Here is a 25,357-nt window from a genome sequence, read left to right as displayed (position 1 = left end):
CTACCCATGTTAACAAAGGAGAGTTGTAGCAGTTAAGGGTTGGGCGAGAGGTCATGTGGGGCTGTCATGGAGCCCAAGTTTATTCTCCCTTTAAATTCTAGGGTTTTTCTAACTTGGGGTCTCTGAATGAAAAATCTGTCAAGTAAGCAGTGAGAAGGCGTAGATTTCCCTGTGGAGCCCAGAATGCTGGTATCAGGACCCTCACCACCACTACCATCCCCAGAGTTCAGGGGCTGAACTCTTCTGAAGATTTGTCTTTTTGGGGGGGGGTTCTTTTTGAGACAGGGTCTCCCTGTAGCCCCAGCTGTCCTGGAACTGTGTAGACCAGGCTGGCCTTGAACTCACAGGGATCCACCAGCCTCTGCCTCCCGAGTACTAGGATTAAAGGCATGCACCACCAGGCCCGGCAAGATCTGCCTTTTTATAGTGTGGACCAGTCAATTCCTTAGGGGACAAAGCCTATGTGTTTGAAGCTACAGCCATCCGCCACATGTGCGTCATCAAAGATGATGGCTTAACCCAAACTCTTCCCCCACTATTGAAAAATAACCCAAAAAAGTCTGCCAGCTAACAGGGATGGGCTGGAGCTGAAACTAGATGGAAAAACAGAACTTGTTTTTCAGTTGAATAGCACAGCTAAGAGAAACACAGTAGTTCACACCTATAATCCCAGCTCAGGAGACTGAGGCAGGAGGATTGCTGTGAGTGCAAGGTCAGCCTAGGCTACGTAGTGAATTCAAGGCTAGTCTGCCTCAATAAAAAGGAAGGAAGGAAAGAGAGAGGAAGGGCAGAGGAGGCCGGGAAGGAGGGAGGGGGGAGACTGGGGAGCTAGCTCAGTCAGTAAAGTGCTTGCCTTGAAAACATGAGGACCTGAGTTCAAACCCCAGAACCTATGTACAAAACTGCTGGGCCTGGTGGCATTGTAATCCTAGCACTGCAAAGGCAGACACAGGTGGATCCCTGGGACTCACTGGACAGCCAGGTTAGGCTACTTGTCCAGTTCCAGATGAGTGAGAGATACTATCTCAAAAAAAAGGTAGATGGTGTTTGAGGCATGACTGTCCTCTGGCCTCCATATACACACAAGCATCTGCACACACACAAACACATACAAAAGAGGCAGGGGAAGGGGATGTCTAAATAAGCAGATACACCAGAAACATGGAATACAGCAAGAGTTTTGACAGCCTGGGGCTGATGGCTGGTCTTGCTTTTTCCCTTGCAGATGTCACAGTGGATTCTTGGTCTCCAGGGCCCACTGAGGTAAGAGTAAGGTCTCTGGGCTGCTTGGCTTTAGACTGGCTGAAAAGCAGCCATGGAGATGGTGTCAGAGCAACTCAATGGGAGCCAAACATGGATGCCCACTCCATTCGACATCAGTGACTCGGTGGGGCCAGGCAACAGCTCCAACCAGACAGAGCCATACTACGACATGACAAGCAATGCGGTCCTCACGTTCATATACTTTGTGGTGTGCATCATCGGGTTGTGTGGCAACACGCTTGTCATTTACGTCATCCTCCGCTATGCCAAGATGAAAACCATCACCAACATTTATATACTCAACCTGGCCATCGCAGATGAACTCTTCATGCTGGGACTACCCTTCCTGGCCATGCAGGTAGCGCTGGTCCACTGGCCCTTTGGCAAAGCCATCTGCCGGGTGGTCATGACCGTGGATGGCATCAATCAGTTCACCAGCATTTTCTGCTTGACGGTCATGAGCATTGACCGTTACCTGGCTGTGGTCCACCCCATAAAGTCGGCCAAGTGGAGGCGACCCCGGACAGCCAAGATGATCAATGTGGCTGTGTGGGGAGTCTCTCTGCTGGTCATTTTGCCCATCATGATATATGCTGGTCTTCGGAGCAACCAGTGGGGAAGGAGCAGCTGTACCATCAACTGGCCAGGTGAATCCGGGGCATGGTACACAGGGTTCATTATCTATGCCTTCATCCTGGGGTTCCTGGTACCCCTCACCATCATTTGTCTTTGCTACCTGTTCATTATCATCAAGGTGAAGTCTTCTGGAATCCGAGTGGGATCCTCCAAGAGGAAAAAGTCAGAGAAAAAGGTGACCCGAATGGTGTCCATCGTGGTCGCCGTCTTCATTTTCTGCTGGCTTCCCTTCTACATCTTCAACGTCTCTTCTGTCTCTGTGGCCATCAATCCCACCCCAGCCCTGAAAGGCATGTTCGACTTCGTGGTGGTCCTCACCTACGCTAACAGCTGTGCCAACCCTATCCTATACGCCTTCCTATCTGACAACTTCAAGAAGAGCTTCCAGAACGTCCTCTGCTTGGTCAAGGTGAGTGGCACAGATGATGGGGAACGGAGTGACAGCAAGCAGGATAAATCCCGGCTGAATGAGACCACGGAGACCCAGAGGACCCTCCTCAACGGAGACCTCCAAACCAGTATCTGAACTTCCCGGAAACACACACATGCACACACAGACCAAGCTCTGCCTCTTGGCAATGGGCTTCCCACTCATTCCTGCCTCCCCGCCTATCACGTGGTTTCTAGAGCAGAGGACTGTTCTACACAAGCCCAATGCAGAGTACAGTATTTGAGTTTGCTTGGCTGATTGGGAGATAATATATTCCACTGATTACTTCTTCTCTAAAGTGAATGTTTAAATGCAGGCAGACAATTCAAAATCTGGAGAAGAAGATACCTACCGTGTGCCTGGGTGTGACCTTGAGAAAAGCTGAGGCCAACAGAAACAGAAAAGTGAGAACTAGACCCGAACCCCGTGTGTATGTACGCTTACACACAGTATGTGCTCTTGTGCTCTGGTATTTATACTTGTATATTCCTATCTAGTCTCTGCAGAGTCATCTCCTACATTTCCTGTGTTCATGTATATGAATAGCTAACATATGTGTGTATAGTACAGGTAGGCATTTACCACAGCACAGAACCTGAAGAAATGGACTCTCCACCAAGCCAATCAAGTTTAAACTTCTGGGATCTCTTGTATGGGCTTGTCCCGGCCTGGAAGGAGACTGAGTGGTATGTTCACATGATCATACGTTTTTGTAAAAACAAACAAAAAGTGAAAGTAAGGTTTTTTTGTACGCTTTCTCTTAGAGGTCCCATGGGACAGGCTTCTAGCCTCACAAGCTGCCTCTGTCCTGGATATTTGTTTCATTAGTTTCAAACGAGTCAGGGCAGAGTAGGAAGGGGAAGGGAAAAGGCCCTGGAAGAGCCACAAAGGAATGGAGTTTGTTTGCAACTCTCAGATACAATCAGTTATTCATTTACCCAAAAGAACTTAACATTGTTGTCATCAATCACAGTGTTTATCAAGACAAAGCCTGCTTTGTTATCAGATTGCATTTTCTCCTCTCACCTTGCTTTAGTTTTTCTTAGGGAGCCAAAGAGCAGGGGAATCAGTAATCTGAAAAGCAAAAAAATGGACTGTGAATCTTGTGGGGAAACAATCTTCTCCCCAAGAATTGGGCCTTCCTGGGAAACCATGAAACTGTTTTGTTTTATTTATTGCTAGACATGGCTTCTGAGTGAAAGAAAATGGAAATGTAATTCAACAACTCCTCCCGGATGGTGCGTTCCTGTTATTTGCGGTTTTGCTGTTGTTTCCTGTGTATGTGAGGATGGCACGTATTTGCCAGAGGTCAATGCTGGTATCTCCCTTGATCCAGCTCCCCTTTCTTTACTGAGGGGTCTCTTGCTGAACCAGGAGCTCACCAGTCTAGTTAATCCCACCTCCACCTTTCGAGCCCTGGGTTACATGTGGACCTCTATATCCACCCGGCATATACATGGGTGCTGGAGATCTGAATTCAAGTCCTCATGCTTGTGTGTCAAGGGCTCTATCCACACAGCCATCTCCCCAGTTCCCAAAGGTATTTTTTAAAGGACTTTATACAAAGCAGAGCATTATGAAAATTATAATAATTGATGGCTTGAGACACTGAACAGGAAACATTAACACAACACCAGCCAATGGAGTGTACAGAGATGGGTAGGACAAAGGCTGGGGGAGCCCCATCCTTCCCAGATATGGCTGTGTCACCTTCTTCATCTGCTGTATCGACATGAAGTGTCATATAGCTAATGCTACAGTCTCTCAGCTTTTCTTCAAGGACCAGTGAGATAAGCATCTCACACCATCAGTGGCAGTTTTTGTTCCCAGCTGTAGATGGGTTTGTATGCAAAGGATAAGGAGAGATTGCGTGCTTGTTTCCTTGACTGAGCACAAGGTATGAAGAAATATAAACTCAGGTGTTTGTCCACTCTGGGTTTTATATGGAGGTATCATTCCTCACATCTCCAATGTAGACTTTAACCATGTTTTAAAATGCGCTTTCTTCTTCTGGTCCCTGAGCAAGGATTGTTTAGTGGGATTGTTTAAACCGCTCTCCCTGTGGCTATCTTTGTTAATGGCCTGTCTCCATTCTCATCTGACAATCAAACCACCGTCCTCCCAGAAGCACTGATTATGGGTTAGAAAAATATGTTCAGTGGGATTTAGGATAGACAAATTCATGCAAAAATAAAAAGAAGCACATTATAAAGCAAGACTAGAGCGACAGTTGCTGCAAAAGAAAAACACAGGAAAATCCCACACTGTCACCAAAAGCAAAGTCAGCAACAAGTTCAGCTCAGGGGCTGGCTTCTTGGCAGTCATATCAAGTGGTGAGTGACTCATTTTTCTTTTCTCTTTTTAAAAGATGTTTCATTTTATTTTATGGGTATGAATGTTCGCCTGCAGGTACATGTGCATACTGTGTGCCTGATACCCAAGAGGTCAGAAGAGGGCATCAGATCCCCTGGAACTAGAGTTATAGACAGTTGTGATCCACCATGTAGGTGCTGAGAATCGAGCCTGTATCCTCTGCAAAGAGCAGCCGGTGCTCTTAACCAGTGATCCATCTCTCCAACTGTCTTTTTAATGAAAGCAAGCAAAAATTGGAAGGAAACACTATAAACTCATCTTTACCATTATCACAATCTGAAACATTCCAGAGTCTTTGAATAAATGTTGGTTTCTTTTTCATTTGGGGAAATCATTCCAAGAAAGAAGGAATTGATAGAAATCATCTCAAGAAGATAGGGCAGAGTAGTTCTATAGTATTCATGTCCCCAAAGCCTGAGAAACTGTCTCCAAGAAAGTCTGGATGAACCCCACGATGAAATGTCTAAGCAGTATCTGGGAGCACTCGCCAACAGAATGCTCATTTTTTGTTTAATATTTTATCAGTTTTATTTTATGTGTATGCATGTATTGCCTGCTTGTAGGTAAGTGCACTCGTGTTGTTCAGTGCTCTCGGAGGACAGAAGAGGTGGTCAGATCCCCTGGAACTGGAGTTATGGACAGTTCTTAGCTGCCATGTGAGTGCTGGGACTCCAACCTGGGTTTGACACAACCAGTGTTCCCAACCACTAAGCCATCTCTCCAGCCCCAGAATGCTCATTTTAAGGTAGAAAGAAGGGGCCTTTAAGATCAGTGTTATAGGGCCATAGAGATGGCTTAGTTGGTAAAGTACTTCCTTGCCTCAGAAGTGGGAGGAGCTAAATTTGATCCCCAGAACCCCCACAAAAGGCCAGGAGCAATCCCAGCAATGGTGAGCTTGGAGGTGGAGACATGGATCTCTGGAAGCTCACTGGCTGGCCAGCCTGGCTGAAGGGTGAAGGCCTAGGCCAATGAGAGACCCTGTCTCAAACAAAAAGTGGTATACTCACATACATGCAGGCATACAATTTATAAAATAAGAAGGAACCCGAGAGAATGGTAGGATGAGGGTGTTACTAAGGGAGAAATCTGTAAAACAGGGATAAAGGGGACAGGGGAAAGGAGGGCTATACAAAGAACTATGGGAATAAAGGGAAAAAAAATTCTCCAGATACACAGTGAAAAAAAAAAAAGCCTTAAGCACAGAAAAATCAAAAACAAATTTTTAAGTCACTCTTAGCTTCACCTCACATTATGAAAGTAAATCCACTGGCTGCTGGGAAGGAATTAAAAGCAATATATTGGGAAGGCTGGGAGGCAGGGGCAGGTGGATCTCTGTGAGTTCAAGACCAGCCTGGTCTACATAGTTCCAGGACAGCTGGGGCTACAGGGAGACCCTGTCTCAAAAAGACCAAAAGAAAAAAAAGCCAAAAAAAAAAAGCAATATATCAGGTCCAGGGAGCCGGCTCAGTGGTTAACACTTGAGGCTCCTCTAGAGTACCAGAGTTCAGTTCCCAACACCCACTTCAGGCTGCTCACAACCACCTATAACTCCAGGTCCAGGAGTTCCAATGTCCTCTTCTGGCCTCCACAAGCACCCACACTCACATAAACAGACACGCATCCACATACAGTTGCATACACATATATATAATTAAAAATAAAATAAATCAAGGCTGGAATGATGGCTCAGAGTTTAAGAATGTATATTGTTTTTGCAGAGGACCTGAGTTCAGTTCCCAGCACTCATGCTGGGTGGCTCAAAAACACCTGTAAGTCCAGCCCTAGGGGAGATCCAATCCCTGTGGGCTTGCAGGCACCTGCACTCATGATGGGCATAAAAACACACACACACACACACACAAAATTGAAAATTAAATCTTAACACATTTTTTAAAAACAAAGTATCAGACTGACTGGCATACCTGATGATCACTTGGGTTTCACAAACTACTTTCAAGAACTTGGGATCTCGCTGTTCTCCTGAAGACGTCCCCTCCCATTAGCAGGGATGCTGAGGGCTGGTTAACCCCACACAGACTTAGTGAGAAAGGTCCTGGGGAAGACGCTGTGGCCTGGGGCTGTTAAATGATGCTAACAGGCTTCAGTACCAGCTAGCCGGGTAATCTCAGACATGGAAACTTTGGTAAGGTTCATGCCTTGGCTTGGAATAACCTCAGACAGCACGGAAGAGGACAGTGGGGGGTGAGACGGCAGGCAGGGACGACAGTGTGTGCTGGTGACTGGGCGTCTATTTGCTTACACAAATCTAACCTCCTCTCCATGACAGAACACAAGTGCTGCTTGCTGAAGCTTTCGGCCCCAGCTGCCCTAGATAGGAGTGTCATGCCAACAGGTCTATGGTCTGAACACTGAGATGGGTGGGATGCCAGTGGCTGCTGAGATCCATGGCCCTACCCAGCTTCAACTGTGAAGAGGAGGAAAGTCAGGATCTTCAGCCTTACTGAAGGAATATGTCACAAGAGTCGTCACACGATTCCAGTGTGTGCTCGGGAAATCTGATTAGGGTCTCTGAAGTGTGCAACATCTCAGGAAAATAAGCGGGACAAGCCCAGCAGTTGAGCTTATAAGTAACGACTTCAAATCAATCACGTGTCCCATCCATATGTTCACCTTAGATATGCTGAATTCCTCCTCAGATGTTCTATCAAAGCAAACCTTTACCCAAGTGCTTGTTTTCTCCTCGTGTAAATTCCTGGGCACCATCTCATGGGCTGAGTCTCTTCCGTTTTTTTCTGGCCGCTATGTGGGAACTGTTCTGCTCATGGCTGAAAATCTTTTGCAGCTGCCATCACCGATTAGATTCAGCAACCACTGAGCTGAGAATACTGTCAGGGACAAAGACCCCCGACACATCCTCCTCTTTATCCCCTGATCCTCGGCCATTCCAATACCTGCCCACCCGATCCTGTACCCAGCAGAGCTGAACACTGGTGGCTGATCTCACTGTTCTCCTGAAGATGTCCCCGGTCGTTCGTATCTGGACTGTGCTTGAAAGGAGAGCTAAATATTAACCAAGACCTAGCCACGCCAACTATAAAGCAGTATTGGTCCTCCTAAGAAAGAAGTGAGTGTAATGTCATTGAAATGAAATGCTGGAGTTGGATCACCAGCCCAGTGAGCACCTGACTCCTGTCGGACAAAGACGTGACACCTGAGCAAGCTGAGGACCCAGACTCGGCTTTCAGCGTGCAGACAGAGCTGACACGTGCATGGAGACAGGCTTCATTTTCCATCTCTTTCTGGTGGAGGGACCAGACGGTTCTACTGGAATACTGGTATCTGGGGGGAAGAGGTGCTCACTTCCATTCCTGATGCCACCAGGACCGGAAACAGAAAAGGAATGCTCTTCAGAGATACAACAGCCCCAGCCCTTTCAAAAAGCCTCAGAGGTGTGATGAAAGACGTACTCAGGGAGGAATCAGAAATGTCATCCCATGGCTTTGTCCGACTCCATTATCCATGGTGGGGGTCCCCAGGTTAAGCAGTGGAGAAAGTCCCTGGGCAGGTGTCACTGAAGAGAATAACAGGTCTACAGAGAGCCTAGCCCATGGGCTGCCAGGTCTACCAAACGAGACTGTGTTAGCCCTGCACACAGCTCTTTACAAAGAACACACTGTAAAGCACCTGGGAGGGGCCCCAGCGGGCCACTGCTAGTATCACAGCAGCAAAACCCACAGTCAGCTGGCTGAGGTGACTGGTCATCCCACCAGGGCCAGCAGGGGCCAGCAATGCCGTTCCTGGACAATGCTTCCCCTGCCTTCCAGTCGCCTGGGTAGCTAAGGGAACTAAGTTCACTGCTGAGTGAGCTGCCATTTTTCCCAAGAATATGAATTTTAACAAGAAACCCAAATCGTCCTCGTACAACATAACCAAGGCTTGGTGGTTTTCTTAACATCCACCAGCTGCCCCATGCTCAGGGGCACAGAGAGTTCTCAGGCTCTCAAGTTCCCCCATTTTCAGCTCTCATGCCTGTTTGTGCCTCAAGCACGCATACTCGCTCACATGTGATATTTCTGCACATGGTTGCTGCATGGGACACACACATGTGCATGTGCTGTGTGTTTTAGACATGAGAGGTGCACACTATATGCAGGAGGCATGTGTGGCATATGCATGCACACAGTGGTCACCTTATCACATAGGTGAGAACATCAACACAGAGACTCTCAATGGTTTTCAGTGGAAGGAGAAATCTATAATGCAATGAATTCATTTGATTCAGACTGGGGAGATGGCTCCATGGGTGAAGCATTTTCTGCACAAGCATGAAGACCTGAGTTCAGATCCCCAGAACCCATGAAAGGCTGGATGCAGCAACACATGTCTACAGTGCTCCCACAGTACGATGGGAGGTGGAGGCAGGAGAATCGCTCCAGGAGCTTACAGGCCAGTGAGCTTGCCGTACGCAGCAGTGAACAACAGAGACCCTGTCTCTAACAAGGTAGAAGGTGAGGACTGACATTCAAGATTGTCCTCTGACCTCCATGTGTACGCTATCATGTTTGAATCACACAAACATGTACACATACACATACCCACATGTAACACACCACACGCATATACATGGACATGCAAACACACACACTCAGAAATCTAGAAACATCCAATAACTTTTTTCCTCCAGACTGATGCCACAGAGGGAAGCAATACATGGGCGCAATTTTCCACCCAGGATTCTATGTTCAGTCACAGCCTACAGACCGAGCCCCAGCCAGCTGTCCCTGCTGCAGCAGCCAGTTCAATTAAAGTCTGAAAGTTTGTGTCAGAAATAAAACATCATACCACTGGGCTGGGTGATGGCTCAGTGGTTAAGATCACTGGGCTGGGTGATGGCTCAGTGGTTAAGATCACTGGCTGCTCTTGCAGTTTCAATTCCTCGTACCCACATGGTGACTAACAACCATCCCTAACTCCAGTTCCAGGGGATCCAATGCCCTCTTCTGACCTCCCAGGGCATTGCAAGACATGGGTGTGCTGATACACATGCAGGCAATATACTCATATGCAAAAAATAAAAATAATAAGATTTTAAAACACAGATGCTCACATATGCACACATGTACACGTACACACACACACACACACACACACACACACACACACAGAGTTGCTGCAAGGGTGTGAACAGTTACTACTAATCACCCCTACTAGTTAAACAGCATAAAGCATACATACAGTTAGCAGCAATGTTTTTGCAGAAAAATCACTGAAAATGTTTTTAAAGGAATTCTCATAAGGACAGCACCTTAACTGCCCTTCACCCCCTGCCGCACCCCCATGCTTCTAAATACAAGTCTAAGGTTGAACCACAGGGAAGCCGTGACACTCAGCCACCAGGAAAATGACTTGTAGTAGCCTCTCTCCCACGAGGACAGCGCCGCAGGAGACTGGGGCTCCCCTGCCTGGTCTTGCACTGTTCAGTCCAAGTCTATGGCTCTGAATGGCTCCATCATTTTGCCCCATTAGCTTCCCCAGTTCCCTAGTACAGGCTCTGTAATCTCCTTTTGGGATGAGCAATGACCTCCAGTGTCCGTGCTTCAGATCCACTCAGTTAGCCAAGTTCCAACTGCACTGCCGACTGGGCCCACTAGCCATGAATGAAGAGAAGGCCTGGCCTCAGGGGACACTCGCTGCTTGGCCTCGACTACAAGACTCTTTGGAGATTCAGTCACCTAAATTTCTCATCCATACTCTGAATTCATGGGCTCTGGAGGTAATGGAATATGCACAGCTCTTTCCCTCCCCGACCTGTTTTTCCCTGTGCACCTTCACAGGGCCACTGTTGTGGTCTGAATGTAAAATGTCCCTCACAGGCTCATGTGGTTGGTTCTCTGGCTGGTGGCAGCGCTGTTTGGGAGGGTTGTGGAACCTTAGAGGGATAGAGCCTTACTGTAGAAAGTGGGCCGCTCAGGGCAGGTCTTGAGGTTTTACAGCCCAGATGCACTTCCTGTTCATTCTTGGCTTACTGACTGGGGATGCGCTGTGACCAGCCCATCTCCTGTTCCGACCACCATGCCTTCCTGGCCATGATGGACTGTATCCCCTCAAACGGTAAGCTGTAATATGTCCTTCCTCCCTAAGTTGCTTCCTGTCAGGTATTTGGTCACAAAACAAAAACAGGACTAACAAAGCCACCTTCGGCCTTCTCTGAGAAGGCTCCTCAACTCCGAGGTGGCGGGAGGTGCATCCTCAGCCACTGGGGTGGAACCTGCAAAGGGACCCCATTCCCGGCCAAGGAAGCCCATTCTTTCTAAGCCATAACCAGAACAATTCTAGTCCACTTAAACAGACAAAAAACTTGATTTGCTACCAGTAATATGGCTTGGGGCTGTTAGGCAGACATGGAAATGGATTGGAATCTTGAAGGTTTTCTTACTGCTCTAAGATGTACCAAGAAAGTACATCCTAACTGCTGGGGAAACCCAAGCAAGGCCCTGATGTGGCAGGCTGCTTCACCTGGAAAGCTTGTTTTTGAAAGTCGGATATACCTTAAAGAATACCAAGAAAGCTGGGCACAGTGGCGTGCGTGATCCTGCAATCTTAACACTCAGTATGCTGAGACAGGAAGATCACCTGAACTGGGCTTTAAGACCACTCTGGACAATATAGAGACCCCCATATTGAAAAAAAATATCATAGTCAACACAGGCCCCATGTTCTATAGGTAAAGTTAAGATAGTAAATTGGGAGTCTCGTTTTATTTTAATTTAGTGTATTAGAGTTCTTTTCTCTAGACTTTCCACCTTTCAAAACAGTGTTTTCAAGCCAGGAATGGTGGTGGACACCTGTAATCCCAGCATGTGGGAAGCTGAGGCAGAAAGATGATGAGTGTGAGGCCAGCCTGGGTTACATAGCAAGAACCTGTCTCAAAACAACAAAACATAAAAGTATTCTCTAACAGTTTATATTTGAATTTTGTAAATGAATTCTTTTTTAAAAATATTTTGTTTTTATTTTATGTGTATGAGTGTATTGCCTGCATGCATATAAGTGCACCTGTGTCATGCAATGCCCTCGGAGGACAGAAGAGGCTGTTGGAATCCCTGGAACTGGAGTTATGGACAGTTGTTAGCTGCCATGTGGGTGCTAGGATTTGAACCCAGCTCTTCTGCAAGAACAACCAGTGTTCTTAACCGCTATGCCATCTCTCCAGCACCAATGAATTGTCTTTTTAAGAATTCCACAGTATCTCCTTTAAACCACTAGTAAGGGACACCCCATTTTCAAGTTGGTCACTTGTTTCAAGGGGACAAGCCAGCAGAGGACTGGAACCCTGTGAGTTGATGGTCCATAACAGGTTCATTCTTTCTTCCTCCTTTTAGTTGCAAATGACTCTGTCACAAGCAGTTTAATGCACAGTTGAGTAAGAGAAAAAGGCCTTTAGAAGAACAGCCAATGAAGACTGGATCCCCATCTGCTCCAACTTAGAAAAGAAAAGGAGCCAGCTCAGCCAGCCAGTGAAGTCCCTGCAGCCAAAATCACTCCATCTGATGAACTGCCAAAAATAAGGGACAATTCAGCTACCCAAAAGACTGGAAGACCCCCTCCCATTCAGGTTTCTAATATACTAAGGACACCTCATTAGTAAAGAGCAGTGGGAGCTAGGGAGAGAGATGGCTCAGCTGGTAAAAGCGGCTGCCCTACACATGTGGGATCCTGAGTCTGGATCCCCAGAATCCACAATAAAGCTGGACATTTTGACTCAAGTCTGTAGTACAATGCTGGGGAGGTGAAGACAGGAGGATTCCTAGGGTGTGATGGTCAACTGGTGAGCTCAAAATATAAGGTGGAAGCCAGGCACGGTGGCACACCTTTAATCCCTGGGAGGCAGAGGCAGGTGGATCTCTGTGAGTTTGAGATCAGCCTAGTCTACATAGTTCCAGGACATCCCGTGTCCAAAAAATAAAATACGATGGAAAGAAACTAAGGAAAACCCAACATCAACCTGTAGCCCCCACGCCCATACACACGTGCATACTGGCACACAGATACACACACACACACACACACACACACAGTGGGAAGGATGTGTGGAACAGATTTTTCAGAACTTGTTAAAGCTCACTGAACGTGTGCTGTGCCTGTTTCATCTCCTTCATAATCTACCCATCGCTCTCTGACTGTCACTCACCAATGAACACTGGCAGCATTTTACAAATAGGAGATCAGTCATTGTCAGAGGAGACTGAACACATGCGCGCACACACTCCTCTTCTGGTCTTCTGAGAGATGCAGACATTGTTATGTCTTTTTCTGAGGCTGGTGGAGGTCATGCAGCCCTCGAGCTCCGTGGCTTCTGTTTTTGAATGCAGTCTTCCTCCTTCTCAAGCCCCGTGGATGTGAAGAAACCCGGGGCATCCAGGAGAAGTCTTCACAGCCCAAGGTGCAGAAATAGCTCCAACCATGTGACTGGTGATTTCCATACATGTCAAGAGTAGGTGCCCATCGCTAGATTTCCCCATCCTTAAGGCATTGCAGTTATTCCCAACAATCTGTCGACCCCGCACTGCCGGCCTTTAAATGGAGCCTAAAACCATTCCTTCCTTCCCATGAGCCTTTGTCATTGTATGCTTCTGGGTCAGAAATTTACCTCTGTATTTGTTGTTAAAGTAACTGTACGATATGAATACTAAACAAGGGGGGCAAACATTTATTTTTTAGTGACTTTAAAAATTTGTAAATATAGGGACTGAAGAGATGGCTCAGCAGTTAAGAGCACTGGCTGCCTTGCAGAGGACGAGTTCAGTTCCTAGATCCACATAGCAGCTAACAACCATCCATAACTCCAATTCTAGGGAGTCCAGTGCCCTCTTCTGGTCCTTACAGGCATTGCATGCAGGGGTGCACTTACATGCATGCAAGCAAAAAAACATAAAACAAAAATAAATATTTTTTTCTAACTTGCAAGTATGTGCTTGTAAAGTACCTTCCCCAAGAAGTCACAGTCAAAGGACACTGAAGTCTGTTCAGTGGGTCAGCCATGGAAACCCACCCCCCCCCGCCCCCCGCGCCCCACTTTTCCCTGAAAAGAAATGAGTGGAAGTTTTAGCAGTGTAACCCAGCCTTCCATCTGTAAGACTCCAAATTAGATATGGGCTTTAGAGTTTTGCCATTTTTAAAAAATTCTCTACCCATGAAAACCTATGAAAAGAAGAAACGAAAGGAGGGAAAAAGGGAGGGGGGAAGAGGGAGGAGCGGGGAGGGGAGGGGAGAGAGGAGAGGGGAGGAGAGGGGAGGGGAGAGAGGAGAGGGCAGAGAGGAGAGGGAGGAGCGGGGAGGGGAGACAGGAGAGGGAAGGGGAGGGGAGAGAGGAGAGGGAGGAGCTGGGAGGGGAGGGGAGGGGAGAGAGGAAAGGGAGGAGTGGAGATCTTGAAAACAGCAGCTACACTTAGGCCTTGTTTGGTTCACAATCCCTCCGGATTGTTTAAACAGCTCAGACAAGTCCTCCCAAGACAAGGGATGGAGACATGAGCTATAAGTGTCACATCAAAACTGCAGAGAAAGGCCAAGAGTTTAGAAACTAGTCCAAGAAACTTTTTTAAAAAAATGAGAATTTCATACATGCATATAAGGTGTTTTGATCAAATCTATGCCCACTCCCTCCCCTCCAACTCCTCCCATATCTCCCCATCACTTTTTCCTGAACAACTTCCTGAATTCTTTTTTTTTTTTAAATGGGGCTTTTTGCTACTCTAACATTGTCCCCTCTGAAGAGGTGACCCTAAAATCTTTTAGGGATTAGATAAGAGCTCCCAAATACTTTTTGACATTTTTGGCCTTTGGAACAGAGTATGTTGCTAAGAAGCCCAAGGACATTTTTATTTTTAGCCAAGAAACTGGCTACTTTCAAGAAACAACTTTTTATTATCTTTTCATTTTCCTTTCACTCAAATCCAAATAAAGTTCCAATTGCTTAAATAGAGTCTTAATTATCAATTAGAAGCCAGGCTTGGTGGCTTAACCCTGTCATCCCAGCTAGCCAGTAGGCTGAGGCAGGAGGATCAAAAGTTCAAGACCAGCCTATACAACTTACCAAAACCCTGTCTCAAAATAAGATAAATTAAAAAGGAGTAGGGTTATAACTCGGTGGTAGAATCTGGTGATAAAGTGCATACCTAGCATGTTCAAGGCTGAAAGTTCAATCCCTAGAACCACCAATTATCAATCGGACTGCTGAAAGTTCAGAAGAAAGAAACCTGACTGGCCACCTGAACAGCCACTCTGTGCTAACCACTTAATATACCTCATCGAATTCAGTTCCCACAAGAACCTCCTGTGACTTCCATTCTACAAATGAGGAAACTGAGGCACAGCACATGTGTCACTTGTGCAGAGCCCAGTCTCTTTGCCATATCCTACACTGCTCTTCTGCTTTCAGGATGTACAACCTTTCACGAGGGCCTGGCATTCCAGAGCCACACTCCTTCATCAGCAAAACTGGGAATAACCCTTGTAGTCACAGAACTTTGTAAAGATCAGACAAAACGAGTGTTTGAAAGCATCTGTCACAGTATCAGATGCAGGGAGGTACCCAGTAAATATTAGATTCTCTTCACCTTTTTGTATTGATTGATCTCAATTGATTGACTGACAGACTGACTTTGAAGCAGGAGCTCACTATATTGCCCAGGCTGGTCTTAAATTCCTGGGCTCAAGTGAACCTCCAACCTCAGCCTCCCAAGTAGCTGGCCTACAGGTGAGCATCCCAATACCTTTAATCAGAGCAAAAGACAACCAGAAATGCCTCGGTTTTTAAACAGCTGACCATCTCTCCAAATTGGCTAATATTTCATAGTTCCTCTCCACTTATTTTTTGAGGCGGGATCTCTCACTGAACTTGGAGTTCACCAATTAGGCTGGACTAGCTGGCTAGTGAGCCCTTGAGTTTGCCTGTCTCTACCCCTCAGAACCGGGCTTTTAGAAGTGCAACTGTACCAGGCTTCTATGTGGGTTCTGGGAATCCAAACTTAGTCCCTCAGGCTTGCACAGCAAGCACTTTATCTAACACAGAGCCATCTCCCCATAACGTAACTCATAGCTTCTAATACTGACATTAGTGGAACTCTTAGCTGGCACCTACAAAACCAGCCATGTGACACAAAATGACAGCAAGTTGGGGTGTACAGAAACCCTCCTCTGCATCCACCCAAGGTGTAGCTTTAAGCTACATGAAGAGTGTCACTTTCTGGCTTGAGGACTTGACTCCCTGCTAAGCCTAATCACAGTTGGGCTTCAAATAGAGCAGGTGAGGGGCAGTCTCCCACCTCCCCCACACCAGGCTTTCTATTGCTAAAGCATTCCAGAAAGAGCATTTCACAGCCTGTTGCAAATTGTAGCCTCGTCTCCTCCAGTGTGGGACCATGCCTGGCTTGGGGCTTGGTGCTAAACAGAGGAGAAGACAGTGTACCTTTGTCCTGGGCTCACAGTCACCTTATAATTCATAAGTCCAACAGAAAGAGATGGGGTAGTCAAGGGAAATGAGGGAGGTCAACAGGGCATGGACTACAGAAAAGGTCAAGGTGAACACCTTAACCAGTTCTGGGGCAGGGGGCAAAGGAGGGAATGATGTCATGAGCAGCCAGCCAGTGGGAGAAGAGGCCATGGGAGGGTGAGACAGTCCAGACACTACCAGAATCACACTGGATCCCTTTGATCCCATGGCTGAATTCAGTGATGCCAGAGGGCAAGAGAAGCAGTGAAGTGGTCTCAGGGACACAGGACAGAGGGGCGCATGGGAAGGAGGCCCACAGGGAACACAGGGAGTTCCATCACTTTCTCTCCTAAAGGTCTGTTAGAATGGCAGGAAGGCCGCCACAATGATCAATCACCAAGAGAGGATGTGGTTATAGCTCAGTGGTAGAAGAGCATTTGCGTAGTATGCATGAGATCCTGGGTTTGGTCCACTGAACTTCCAACAATAAGATAAAATTTTAAAATAAGAACTTAAGGGCTGGGGAGATGGCTCAGTGGATAAAGCGTCTGCTGTGAAAGCATGAGGATCTGAGTTCAGATCCCCAGAAAAAAACCAGTGTGGTGGCACTGGTCTGTAAGCCCAGTACTGAGGAGTGGAGAGAGGCATTCCCAAGGGCTCATGAGCCAGCCAGAGCGGCCTAATTGGTGAGCTCAGTGAGAGACCTTGACTCAAAAAATAAGGTGGACAGTAACTGCAGAAGACACCTAGCCTCAACCTTTGGTCTCCATGTGTGCTGTGCACTCTCACACACATACACATACACATGCATGCACCACACACACACACACACACACACACACACACACACAAATAATGAGGAGGCGGAGGAGGAGAAAGTAAACACATATACGAAGATACTGGGCTGGGGAGATGTCTCAGCGGTTAACATTAGGGTTCAGATCCACACCAGCCCCACCCCCCTCACCTACAGGGCCTCAGGGGTTCTACAAGGTCCTGAGATAAGCATCCTAGTCTTTGAAGTCAAAAGCAGACTTTTCTCCAAAGTTTGGCCAGCACAGCAGGCTTTCCCTTTTAACAGTCCTGCTCCCCTGCTCCCCACCATCTTTAAAAAATATATCTTCCCGCCTTCTGCACCCGCCCCAAGTCTCCCCCTATAAAAGACCCCAGCTCAACAACCCGTGGGTGGACATTTTTCCCTCCCTCAAGGTAATTCGTCGGAGGGAAACAAAGCTCTAGCCAGCTGAGAGTTTTTATCTGTGTCCTGGTGCTTTCTCCCAATCAACCCGATTTATCTATCGGCTTCTTCATCTATCAGTTAAGAGCACTGGCTGCTCTTGCAAAGGACTAGGGTTCAGTCCTTGGCACCCACATGCCTGTTAACAGCCCCCCGAAACTCCAGCTCCATGGAATCTGACACCCTCTTCTGACCTCCCAGGACACTGCACAACACAGGTGCACTCACAAACATTCAGGCAATACACTCATACACATAAAATAAAAAGAATAAATAAAATGCTGGGTGTGGTGGTACACGCCTTTAAACCCAGCACATGAGAGGCAGAAACAGGTAGATCTCTGTGAGTTCAAGGCCAGCCTGGTCTACATAGTGAGTTCTAGCCCAGCTGGAGCTGCAGGAAGATGCTGTCTCAAAAAAAAAATTTTTAATTAATTAATTAAAAAATAATTCTTTCCTCCCTCCAGTTGTTTCTGTTGGGTATTTGCTCACAGCAATGATAAAAAATTATGCACTGGGGCTGGAGAGACAGCTCAGCGGTTAAGAGCACTGAATGCTCTTGCAGAAGACCCAGGTTCGATTCCCAGCACTCACATGGCGACTATGAACCAACCGTCCTTAACTCCAGTTCCAGGGGAATCCGAAGCCCTCTTCTTGACCTCCGCAGCACTGCACGACACGGGTGCACTCACATACATGCAGGCAACACACTCATACACATAAAATAAAAATAATAAAATATTTTTTTAAAAAGTTATGTACTAACAGAGCTTAAGGCAAACAAAAAGCAACCTCACAACTCAGATTCAGTCCCCAGCAGACCAATCTAGTACAGCTTCCTACAAACATCCCTTCTTTGAGGCTGGAGACATGGCTCAGCAGTTAAGAGCACTGGCTGCTCTTACAGAGGACCTGGGTTCAGCTCCCAGCACCCACATGGCAGCTGATAACTGTCTTTAATGCAAGATCCAGGGAAATCCGATGTCCTCTTCTGGCCTCTGTGGGCATTACACGCATGGTGCACTTACATACATGCAGGCAACACACTCACATACCACTCAGCAGTTAGAAGCTGTTTCTTCACGAGTCACATGGCCCATCTAGCCTTTGACCTTCAAGTGTTCTGCAAATGCTATTGGCTGAACATTCAAAGCTGGATTGTGTGGATGGGATTTGACCCTGCTAATGGACTGCCCCAAGGAAAGATACACCTGAAAACAACTTCTTCACAATTCTTTCTCTGGGCATGCTGGAACCACTCGACCTTTACTTCAAAGTTGAGTCTTCTGAGGTGGCAGCAGCCTGGGGACCACTACATTTCTCAGGACCAGGTAAGGATGGCATCCCCACAATACATGTCTCTGTCCTCATATAGAACACATTTGGTCAGCCAACCCTTCTTGAATCTAAGCCAGCCCTCAGTATTGCTACCATAGCATATAAATATGTAAACAGATTCATACTCAGGACTATTTGGGAAAGGAAGAGATCAGCTGGAGAGGGAGGGGACGAAGGGAAGTAGAATTGAGGATGAATATGACCAATTGAATCATCTGCATGGATGGAAATGTCATAATGAAACCCATTATTATGTATAATTAATATATGCTAATAAAAACAAAAATAAACAATGTCTATAAAAAAGAACATAAATGAATTTGGTATTTTAGAAATTAGAGGAAATAAATCCCAGAATTTCCCTTCTCTCAATAAACTAGAAGGTAAGATATAGTGTAACAATTGACAAATTTGGCAGCACGCCAATAAATTATTTACTTACAAAGTTAAATTATTCATACATTCAAAAAATACTGAGTGTCTATTATGTCTCATAGACTGTTCTAGAAGCTTAGAATTCGGGGAGACAAAACAGACCAGTTCTCTGCTCCTGTAGTGCAGTTAAAAATATACAAATAGGCCAGTGAGATGCTCAGTGTGTAAAGGCACCAACCAAGCACAAGGACCTGTGTTTGATCCCAGGAGCCCACACCATGGAAAGAGAGAACTAATTAATGCTTGCAAGTTATCTTCTGACCTCCACATACATGCCTTGGCACTCGCACACTCATACACAGATAGATGGATAGATAGATGATTGATAGATAGATGATAGATAGATGATAGATAGATAGATAGATAGATGATAGAGATAGATGATTGATAGATGATACATAGATAGATAGATGATAGATACATAGATAGATACATAGATAGATGATAGATAGATAGATAGATAGATAGATAGATAGATAGATAGATAGATAGATAGATAGATAGATAATAGACAGACCGATAAACAGATAGACTGATAGACAGATAGATGATTGATAGGTGACTTGTAGTTTTAATAGTGACAAATGCTACCACAAGAATACATAGGCAGTTGGGGCTAGAGCGATGGCTCAGTGGTTAAGAGCACTTGCTGCTCTTGCAGAGGACCCAGGTTCAATTCCCAGCACCCACATGGTGGCTAACAACCATCCATAACTCCAGTTCCTGGGGATCTGACACCCTCTCATCTGACCTCCATGAGCATTGCATGACATGGTATACTTACACACATTCAGACAATACATTCGTAGACATAAAATAAAAATTAAAAAATACATAGGCAGTAAAGAGTGGTGCCTAAGGACATGGGTTCCAGAAGCAGTGACTGGTTTACACATCAGCTCTGCTTCCTTGTTAATGATTTAAGGCAAATTACAAACGTTCTTTGCTCCATTTTCTTCCTCAGTAGATAGGAACAGGACATAGCTATGAAGGTTTGCATATGGGCGAGAACGGAATAGGGTCGTTCAAATTCAGAGTTTAAGGCAGTGGCTGACACACAAGCAAACACTTGATCAACTTTGAGCCTTTGCTATTTTACACTGGGGTGGTCCAAACAGGTTTCTCAGCCTGGGAAGATGTGGCAGAAGAAACTGCAGGAGTGAAGACCTTGCCAGGCATGGTGGTGTAGTCCTCTAATCCAGCACTCGGAGGCAGAGGCAGCTGGATCTCTGTAAGTTCGAGGCCAGCCTGGTCTACATAGTAAGTTCCAGGCCAGCGGGGGCTACAGGAAGACCCTGTCTCAAAATGACCAAAAAAAAAAAAAGTGAAGACCTTGGGAGCCAGGGGCCAAGCCTTGTTTTATGGAACCCAAAGAAGCTCAGAGAGACTGGAGTTGATCAAGGGAGGAGAGAAGTCACTTTGTATAAGGGCTTTGAAGGTCTTCATTAAAAGTCTGCCTCTGACCAACAGGAAGAACGGTTGGGTTTTATGTTTTATGCAGTAGATACACAAGGCCTTAACGGTTCAGAGAAGTGAGAAGTGTGAACTAAAGGAGAAGAGTGGGAACTGGAGGAACTGGAAGGTAACAGAGCGGTTCAGATACAAGCTGGTGGCTTGAGCCAGAAGCGTTAAAAGAGAGATAGAGCCAGGCGTGGTGGCTCATGCCTTTAATCCCAGCACTCAGGAGGCAGAAGCAGGGGACCTCCGTGAGATCAAGGCCAGCTTTGTCTCTACATAGCAAGTTCCAGGCCAGCTGGGGCTACAAAGAGACGCTGTCTCAAAAAGCGCCCCCCTCAAAAAAAGAGATGGAAAAGAACAGGGATCACCAAGTTGTGGTTCAGGGGTCAGCAAGCCATGGTCCAAGAGACAGCACCAGCTCTCTGCTTGGTTTTATCCAAAAGCCCTACTGAACATGGCCATACCCATGCTTGAACCGACTGACCACTGCTGCCTCTGTGCAGCCATGGCTATGACCTTGCTGCCACAGAGATCATTTACTATCTGGTTCTTCAGAGCAAAAGTTCACAGACCTCTGTTTGAAATAGAGGACCCAGAGGTCTGGTGAAGGGGCTACTGTGGAAGGCAAGAGATGAAGGTTATTCCTGAATTATCCATGAATAACCAATGGTGTCATGCCCTTCCTGAAACAGAATGACCTGCAGTGTGGGTATAAGACCAATGATATGGGTAAGTCCATATTCCATTTTTTAGTGTTTGTGTTTTTATGGGACAGGGTCTGTGTATGTATGCATGTGTGTTGTGTAATGTATGTGTGTGTGTGCAGGTGCACATACATGTGTGTGCATGGGTTTGGAGGCGAGAGATAAATGTCAGGTATCTTCCTCTATCACACTCCACCATCAGAGTATTTTTAATGGGAATTTGGGCCACTGTCACATAAGCATTCTATTTGTGGCCTATTTCCTAGAACGTTTTCACACTTAGGTTCCAGATGGGTTGGGAGTGTAGTTTTCAATGCAGATGGATGCATCAGTGTTACGTTACTGAGAATGGGTGGACAGGGACTGCACAGGCACACAAAAACAAAGTCTGGGTGGACTTCAAAGCTTGATGGCCATTTCATAAGGATGCTAACTGTCTTGGAATTAGACTCCCACCAATAATATATGATTGTGCTTCTTTCATATCTTATCAGCAAATGTTAACATTAAAATATGGTAACATGGGGCTGGAGAGATGGCTCAGCAGTTAAGAACACTGATTGCTCTTGCAGAGGACCCAGGTTCAATTCCCAGCACCCACATAGTGGCTACAAACCATCCTTAACTCCAGGTCCAGGGGAATCCGAAACCTTCTTCTGACCTACGCGGTATTGCACGACACGGGTGCACTCACATACATGCAGGCAATACACTTGTACACATAAAATAAAAAAAATAAATAAAGTATTAAAAAAATAAAAATAAAATAAAATATGGTAACATGGGCTGAAGAGATGTCTCAGTAGTTAAGAGCACTGGCTACTCTTGCAGAGGACCTGGGTTTGATTCCCAGCAACAACATGGCAGCTATGAACCATCCTTAACTTCAGTTCCAGAGGATCTGACACTCTCTTCCAACCTCCGTGGGCACTGCACGACATGGGTACACTTACATACATGCAGGCAATACACTCATACATATAAAATAATAAAAGATATTTTTAATAAAATAAAATACGGTAACTTGCTAAGAGGGAAGTAACATTTCAGAAATTCCTGTTTGAGTTTCTTCTCTCATGGAGGAGACTGTACTGTTACTAACAGTCAGTGGCATGTTCCTTAGTTTATATCTTCAACACAGTTCCCTTTAGGATGCTGATCTACTTATTTGTTAGTAGAAGTCAATTACATACTGTCACAGTTAGCTTCAGTTGTCAACTTGACATATCTGAGAAGAGGGAACCTCAAATGAGGAATTTTCTCCATCACACTGGCTGTGACCATGTATCTGAGGGGCATTTTCATGGTTGCTAATTGATGTAGGAGGGCCTAGCCTTCTGTGGGCAATGCCATCCCTAGGCAGGTGGGCCTGGGCTGCATAAGAAAAGGAGCCGAGGGACTGGAGAGATGGCTGAAAAGTTAAGAGTACTGGCTGTGCTTGCAGTTCCCAGCACCCACATGGCAGCTAACAATTGTCCCTAACTCCAGTTCCAGGGGCCCAACACCCTCTTCTGAGGGCACTAAAAGTCAGGAGTGTACATACAGGCAATATACTCATACACATAAAATAAAAACATCGACCCAGGCATTTAATCTCAGCAGAGGCAGGTGGATCTTTGTGAGTTTGAGGCCAGCCTGGTCTACATAGTGAGTTCCAGGCCACCTGGCGCTAGAGGGAAACCCTGTCTCAAATAATTAATTAATTAAAAATGTGCCAGGCATGGTGGTGCACACCTTTAATCCCAGCACTCAGGAGGCAGAGTTTGAGGAGCTCTGTGAATTTGAGGCCAGCCTGGTCTATATAGCGAGTTCCAGGCCAGTTGGGGCTACAGGGAGACCCTGTCTAAAAAGAACCCCCCCCCCAAAAAAATAAATAAACAAAATTTAAAAAATAAAAGTAGCTGAAGGCCGGGTGTGGTGACACTCACCTTTAATCCCAGCACTCAGGAGACAGAGGCAGGTGATCTCTGGGAGACTGAGGCCAGCCTGATCTACATAGTGAATTACAGGCCAGTTGGGGCTACAGGGAGATCCTGTCTCAAAACAGACAAACAAACAAACAAATACACAAACAAACGAACGAACAAAAAGGAAAGTAGGTGAACATGAACCTGGAAGCAAGCCAGCAAGCAGCCTTCCCCCATGGTCATTACTGCCGCTCCTGCCTCCGGCTCCTGCCCTGGCTTCCCTCAGTGATGCACTGTAACCCGCGAGCTAAAATAAACCGTTTTCAGGGGCTGGAGAGCTGGCTCAGCGGTTAACAGCACTGGCTGCTCTTGCAGAGGACCCAGGTTCAATTCCCAGTACCCACACGGCAGCTAACAATTGTCCATAACTCCAGTTCCAGGAGATCTGACGCCCTCTTCTAGCCTCTGCAGGCTTTGCATGACATGGGTGCACTTACCTACATGCAAGCAAGACACTCATGCACACAAAATAAAAATAAATAAACTTTAAAATGTTTAAATAAAATAAACCCTTTCCTCCGCAAGCTGCTTTTGGTCATGGTGTTTATCACAGCAACAGAGAAGCAAACTCACACAGATAAAGGAAACCTTCCACATTTTTTTTTTCCAGAGCTGAGGACCGAACCCAGGGCCTTGCGCTTGCTAGGCAAGCAGTCCACCACTGAGCTAAATCCACAACCCCTCCACCTTATTTTTTGAGACAGCGTCTCTCATTGGACCCAGAGCTTACCAATTGGCTAGACTGACTGGCCCACAGCTCTGGGGATGCACCTGTCTCTGCCCCCTTAGCACTGGGGCCACAGACAAGTGCCACCACACTTGACTTTTCACATGGGCTAAGGGGATCTGAATTCATATCCTCACGCTTGCTCAGAAGGCACTTTGCCCACTGAACAATCCCCTAGCTCAAGTCTTTAATTTAGGCATGTTAAGTTGACAGGGTCTCCAACCTCCAAGTGCAGATACTAAAAAGGATAGATATATAAATCAGGAGCCCTTGGCTGGAATACCAGGGACAGAGGCCACCTGCAGGCGCCTCTCCATTTGGGCTCCTTCATAGCTTCTTCCTGAACCTCTGCAGTGAGCCTGTAACTGTTAAGGCCACGAGGGGATGAGGTCACCTTCAAAGGAGACAAGGACTAGGAAGGGATCAGGCGTGCTAAAGCTAAAATCTGGCCCATCCAACATGGAACTCAAGAGGAAAAAGAAAAGCCATTGAAAATTATGGAGAAGAAAAATGGATGGGTAGGATAGGATCAAAATCTCAAAGAGTAAATTTAAAATATTATATATGTATAAATAAGTAAAATGGTACTGGGTGTGGTGGCGCACACCTTTAATCCCAGCACTCAGGAGGCAGAGTTTGAGGATCTCTGTGAGTTCAAGGCCAGCCTGGTCTACATAGAGAGTTCCAGGTCATCTGGGGCTACAGGGAGACCCTGTCTCAAAAAGACCAAAAATAAATAAATAAATAAATAATAAAATGATTGAGAAGGGGTTAAAGACATGGCCCAGTTGGTAGAGTGCTTGCCTAGCATGCATGAAGCCATTGGTTCAATCCCCAGCACCACATAAAAAAGGCATGGTGTGATTTCCAGAGGAATCAGCTAAGGCTATCCCTGGGGTGGGGGAACACATGTGGAACTGTCTGGGGTCCACAGCTTCAGCCACCAGGGCTTCTCTATCTACAGTATGGAGATGAAACCAAGCAGCTCCGGATGCCCAATGAAATCACAAGTGCAGACACGATCCGCGCTCTCTTTGTAAGTGCCTTTCCACAGCAGCTCACCATGAAAATGCTGGACTCACCCAGTGTTGCCATCTACATCAAAGATGAGAGCAGAAATGTCTATTATGAATTAAACGATGTGAGGAATATCCAAGACAGATCCTTCCTCAAAGTGTACAACAAGGATCCTTCACACGCGTTTAACCACATGCCAAAAGCTGTGAATGGAGACCTGAGGGTAAGCCCTGCTGTCCAGCTCCGGCTCTCTTGTGGATTGTACCATTCCTTCCTCTCACACCCCATCACCAGTTTCCACAGGTTCACACAGCTCATCT

At 46.3% G+C, this 25,357-nt stretch overlaps 2 protein-coding genes across 5 annotated transcripts in view; one reads left to right on the top strand and one right to left on the bottom strand.

Moving 5' to 3' along the window:
- Sstr2 (somatostatin receptor 2) overlaps positions 1-2,708 on the top strand; it is a 6,240-nt gene extending 3,532 nt beyond the window's left edge. For both annotated transcript variants that reach the window (XM_017797733.1, XM_008831489.2), the window contains one exon: positions 1,226-2,708. In XM_017797733.1, the coding sequence (XP_017653222.1) occupies positions 1,316-2,425 (1,110 nt within the window). In that variant the 5' untranslated portion in view covers positions 1,226-1,315 and the 3' untranslated portion in view covers positions 2,426-2,708. The remainder of the gene's footprint in view (positions 1-1,225) is intronic.
- Positions 1-25,357, bottom strand: part of Slc39a11 (solute carrier family 39 member 11) — a 605,978-nt gene that overhangs the window by 570,103 nt on the left and 10,518 nt on the right. The gene's annotated exons all lie outside the window — the stretch shown is intronic.

This window comes from Nannospalax galili, unplaced genomic scaffold, assembly GCF_000622305.1.
Source record: "Nannospalax galili isolate Female #2095 unplaced genomic scaffold, S.galili_v1.0 scaffold634, whole genome shotgun sequence".
NCBI classification, from domain to species: domain Eukaryota; kingdom Metazoa; phylum Chordata; class Mammalia; order Rodentia; family Spalacidae; genus Nannospalax; species Nannospalax galili.
This window is presented reverse-complemented; position numbering and strand designations above follow the sequence as displayed.